Here is a 5478-nt window from a genome sequence, read left to right as displayed (position 1 = left end):
AATTGTTCAACATGATTTAACATGTCATATTTTATGTAGGATTATGTAATACAGCTATGACCACATATACTCATCGGATAACTTTGAGAAATTGTGACTCGAACTAGTAAAGGTAATAATATTAAAATGCTCACTCAGCCTGGGGAAGATTGCCGAACATATGATGTAACTAATAACAAAATGTAGGTATGGGGTACCCTTGCACAACTGATGGCTGACACCAGACTTGCATGGTATCACAGCAGGTCATTGAAGTAAACATTTGTTAACTTGGTGCATTAAAACAAGCACGCCGTTGGATGAGATACCAGACTTTACCATAAATAGCTCTATAGGCATGCACAAACTTAGCATATTAATACTGAATTAGTTTGTATTGGTTTAAAAGCAATGTTAAAAATTTAATTATCATCTTTACGCATGCACCTCTTACCATATGATCTTTCAGACTCTCTTTCCACAGTATTGTGTAGAACTATGAGTGGAACGTATGTTTATTACAAACTGAGATGAACATTATCTACTCTGAATAATGGGCGTGATAATGGGATTTAATGCAAAACAAGTGTTACTATGTTTTAAAGGTCGTCATCATCGGAGAAAACTGTCTCCACAGCATTCAACGGCTGTTCAAGTGACATAACTCATTTTAACGATAGTGAAATATTAACTGCTAACAATGGGCAATATGAACTACCAGTCACACTTGAAATTAATACATGTCTTGTGACGCCATATTTTTGAAAATCATTTTAAAGCGCTTTATGTGCGGAATAAATATTCGAAAAAATAATTGGTCTAAAATCATTGCAAAAGTGTGTCATTTCAAGTTCGATTTCAGCTGAATTAAAAGGCAAATATACAATTTGTACTAACTTTATCATTTTTAAGGAACGTTTTTTTCGGTCATTTCATTTTAATATAACTAATAAGCAAATTAAACACTTTCAAACGAATACAAAATTGTATGGTGACACCAGGCTTCAACATTTCAACATTATTTTTTTTTCTTTTTGGAACTGCTAAAGTATAACAGTCCGTTTATTAGATCAAACAAGAGCTGTCACAGTATGTGACGAATGCCCCCGAATGTGACATTGACCTACGAACAAGGTCAGTACATGAAAAGTTGATCTTGCCTTTACGTGTCAAATACATATGGCAAGTTATTTTAAATTGCCTCTGAACATAAAAAATACCACCCATACTTGACAACCTACACTGTTATGTCCTTATATTCAGAATTCCCTTGTGAATAAACACTTAGTGTATCTTTCACCTTAGAGGTAGGGACATGGGTCTTGCACACGACACGTCGTCTTCGTATGTGGAACACATGTAGCAAGTGATTTTAAAATCTGTCCATACAAGGGAAAGTTACAGCCCGGACACGACAACCTATACTCTATGTCCTTATATGCAGCAATCCATTGTGAATAAACACTATGTGTGACCTTGACCTTTGAGGCAGGGACACGGGTCTTGCACGCAACACGTTGTCTTGGTATGTGGAACACATGTGGCAAGTTATTTTAAAATCTGTCCATACAAGAGAAAGTTACAGCCCGGACACGACAACCTATACTCTATGTCCTTATATGCAGCACTCCATTGTGAATAAACACTAAGTGTGACCTTGACCTTTGAGGTAGGGACACGGGTCTTGCACGCGACACGTCGTCTTGGTATGTGGAACACATGTGACAAGTTATTTCAAAATCTGTCCATACAAGGGAAAGTTACAGCCCGCACATGACAACCTTTACTCTATGTCCTTATATGCAGCAATCTATTGTAAATAAACACTTAGTGTGACCTTGACCTTTGAGGTAGGGACACGGGTCTTGCACGCGACACGTCGTCTTGGTATGTGGAACAAATGTGGCAAGTTATTTTAAAATCTGTCCATACAAGGGAAAGTTACAGCCCGGACACGACAATCTATACTCTATGTCCTTATATGCAGCACTCCATTGTGAATAAACACTAAGTGTGAACTTGACCTTTTAGGTAGTGACACGGGTCTTGCACGCGACACGTCGTCTTGGTATGTGGAACAAATGTGGCAAGTTATTTTAAAATCTGTCCATACAAGAGAAAGTTACATCCCGGACACGACAACCTATACTCTATGTCCTTATATGCAGCACTCCATTGTGAATAAACACTAAGTGTGACCTTGACCTTTGAGGTAGGGACACGGGTCTTGAACGCCACACGTTGTCTTGGTATGTGGAACACATGTGGCAAGTTATTTTAAAATCTGTCCATACAAGGGAAAGTTATAGAGCCGGACGGACGGACGGACAGACGGACGGTGCGATTTTAATATGCCCACCTTCGGGGGCATAAAAAGCATCAATGTCACAGGTAATAAAGTAATACAGAGACAAAGATTTAAAATATATATATATATATACTCAAAGTATCTATTGAATGTACTTAAGGTTTTTTGTAAAGTCATTCAGGAATCGGTAATTGACATTTTTTATTCGTAGGTATGTTTCTAAAGCAATCAGATCATAATATAAATAAAACAATATATTTATGGGCTTCATTCTCCGGTCGCATATATAGTATGTTTTATAAATACAGTAACATATTTGACTTAAAACAATATTAACACAGCTGTATTCTTTTTGGTGTATCTTATATCCTATTACAATATATTTGATGTCATTAAACATTTTCTTTATACCACATTTTTTAAATAAGGCATTTATCGTCGACCAAAAAATTTGATAATGAAGAACATTTGATAAAAAAAATGTTAATAATTTTCAACTTCCTTGCAACACATACACAGGGGATTGTCTCTCAATTTCCATGTAAATAAATTTAAGTTAGTCGCCACTAAATTATTTAATAATTTAATTTTGAATTGTTTAACTTTGTTGTCAACGATAGATTCATGAACTATATAATACCATGATTTCCACTCGATACTTACTTGTACACGTTTATTCCAGTAACTATGGATATACGGTTTTTGAAAATTTGCCGGACAAAGAGCTGATATATTTCCTTACTTGTCATACTTGGTGTTAATTGGTTGAAAAGCTTTAAAAGGGAAGGGATAGTAAAGTCTGATGTGTTATTTTGGTGACGAAGTCGTCCTATCTTGACTAAACTTGTTATTTAGGAAGAGTTTATGAAGACCTTTCATTGGGTTGCATTTTGGGGCCCTGGGTCAAAATTCACTGTTACTTAAAATAGAAAAGCTGTTGAAATGACGGCTGAAGTTCTTCTGTCAACCATTGAAAGGTCACGTGATATGGCGGGTAATGGACGCGTTTTTTGAATCGGGATAAAAAATTGTGTTTTTTTTTGGTTATAATTCAACAATTGAGCTTGGATTTACTTTAAAACAAGTGAACTTTATCATACGGATTAATACGGATTAAATATGTGTTTAATAAATAATGACTAAAAAGAGAAAAGATCGAAACAGCAGTGGGAATAATTCGGACAATAGGAACAAGTGTAAACAAACGAAACAGAGAGGCCCGTCTTATGACTCTGACGATTGTTTTTCCATCAGCGAAATCTTGGGTAAGGCTTCGGCTGTTTTATTCCCGGATGTAAACAACTCAGAGCACAAGGACACTGTTGGTGAAGTATTCTGTGGGGCGGAAAACAGTAACAGCATGGCGGAAGGCAGCCGCGAACCCACCAACAAGGATCTGCTGGATTGTATGAAGGCCATGGGGGATAAGCTTTGTACTATGGAGAAAAAGCTGAACTCTTTAGACACTCTTGAAAAGAAGGTTTCTAGTTTTGAGAAGGAACTCAACAAGATGTGGGTAGCTATTGAGGACCGTATAAAATGTACAGACGCGAAGTTGGACGGCCTTGTAGACCGTATCGAGACGCACGACGTGGAGGCGGCGCTGATGACTAAGAGGGTCAGCAGGTTGGAAAAGCAGCGTGATGATCTACGGGATGACGTGGCATACTTAAAGTCTCAATCTATGAGAAACAATTTAGTTTTTACTAACATCCCAGAGGATAATACTTCCGGGAACGAACCAGCCGATGTTACGGAATCCAAACTACGACAGCACCTACAAGAGAAGCTCAAGCTGGCGAAGGAGACGGCTGAGTCCATTCGCTTCGAGCGCATCCACCGTTCTCCGGGACATCCGGTACAAGGGCGAATTCACAACGTCATTGCTAAATTCACGTTTTTTAAGGACAGGGAACTTGTACGTCGCGAGTGGAAGCAGTTGGCTGGCTCCGGTTGCCAAATGTATGAACAGTTTCCGCCGGAAGTGATGGACAAACGACGACGTTTAGTGCCCAAGATGAAGGACGCCAGGAAGGAGGGTAAGCGTGCGTGGATCATCTTTGACACCCTGTACGTGGACGGCAAGCCGGTGCGGACGTAGGGACACGACGGGAGTGAGCTGTCAGTTCTCTCGTGGAACGTCCACGGTCTCACTAGGGACAAGAAGGAGAGCAGCGACTTTGTAAATATCTTAGATAAATATGACATTTGTTTTTTGTATGAATCATGGTGTGATTCTTCTAGCAATATTGAATTAAAGGGGTATAAATCGCATAATTTTTATCGTAAATTTCAGCATAGGAACGCTAAAAGAAATAGTGGGGGTATTGTTTTGTATTATAAAGATTGTTTAAGCGAGGGAATTGAAATTATTAGAAACCACTTTGACACAATTATATGGCTTAAGTTTGACCACAATTTTTTTAACACAGTTGAGGATATATATTTATGTGGTGCATATATTTGGGGCGAAGATTCACCTATATATAACACTGTTAATGTTGATTTGTTTGATATTTTAGAACATGATTTGTCTTTATATGACAGTCTTGGTAATGTATATGTATGTGGTGATTTTAATAGTAGAACGAGTAATAAAAAGGACTATGTAATACATGATAAATATAATTGTAATATTGACAGCCCTGATTATGACTTTGACTGTATCCCCGATAGGGCCTCTATCGACAAATCAAGTAATAGCCATGGGATAAAACTATTAGATATATGTAAAGGGTCAAGTATTCGTATTGTTAATGGTCGTATTGGTAACACTGATCAGTATACTTTTTTGTCACATAACGGTTGTTCTATGATTGATTATTTATTGTCAAGCGAGCGTAATTTCTCACAGATTAAAGAATTTACTATTAAATCTTTCAATGAATGGAGTGACCACGCTCCGTTACATATTTCATTGCTATGCAATACTATTGAACCTAATACTACAAAGTACTCGGAGCTTAAATTTAAATGGGATGTCTCTTTTCGGGAGCAATTTCGCTCCAGGATTTCTAATTTACCTGTTTTCAATAATATTTTTCATAATGTTGATTGCTCAAACAGAGACGCAGTTAACAATATGTTACAAGCCTTCACAAACACTATTCAGAGTGTAGCTGAACCATTGTTTTCAAAAGAACGTTTTTATTCAGAGCATGTATATTTTGAGAATTATACCCATAACAATA

General features: G+C 37.4%; 1 protein-coding gene across 1 annotated transcript; it reads left to right on the top strand.

Moving 5' to 3' along the window:
* Positions 1 to 3545: 3545 nt before the first annotated feature.
* On the top strand, positions 3546 to 5257 carry LOC128215516 (uncharacterized). The gene has a single exon (XM_052922200.1). It carries the CDS (start codon positions 3648 to 3650, stop codon positions 4386 to 4388), a length of 741 nt encoding a protein of 246 aa, XP_052778160.1. The 5' UTR covers positions 3546 to 3647; the 3' UTR covers positions 4389 to 5257.
* Positions 5258 to 5478: the final 221 nt, after the last annotated feature.

Source organism: Mya arenaria, chromosome 13 (genome assembly GCF_026914265.1).
Source record: "Mya arenaria isolate MELC-2E11 chromosome 13, ASM2691426v1".
Classification (NCBI taxonomy): Eukaryota; Metazoa; Mollusca; class Bivalvia; order Myida; family Myidae; genus Mya; species Mya arenaria.
The sequence above is the reverse complement of the archived record's forward strand: the minus strand, read 5'-3'. Positions and strand labels throughout refer to the sequence as shown.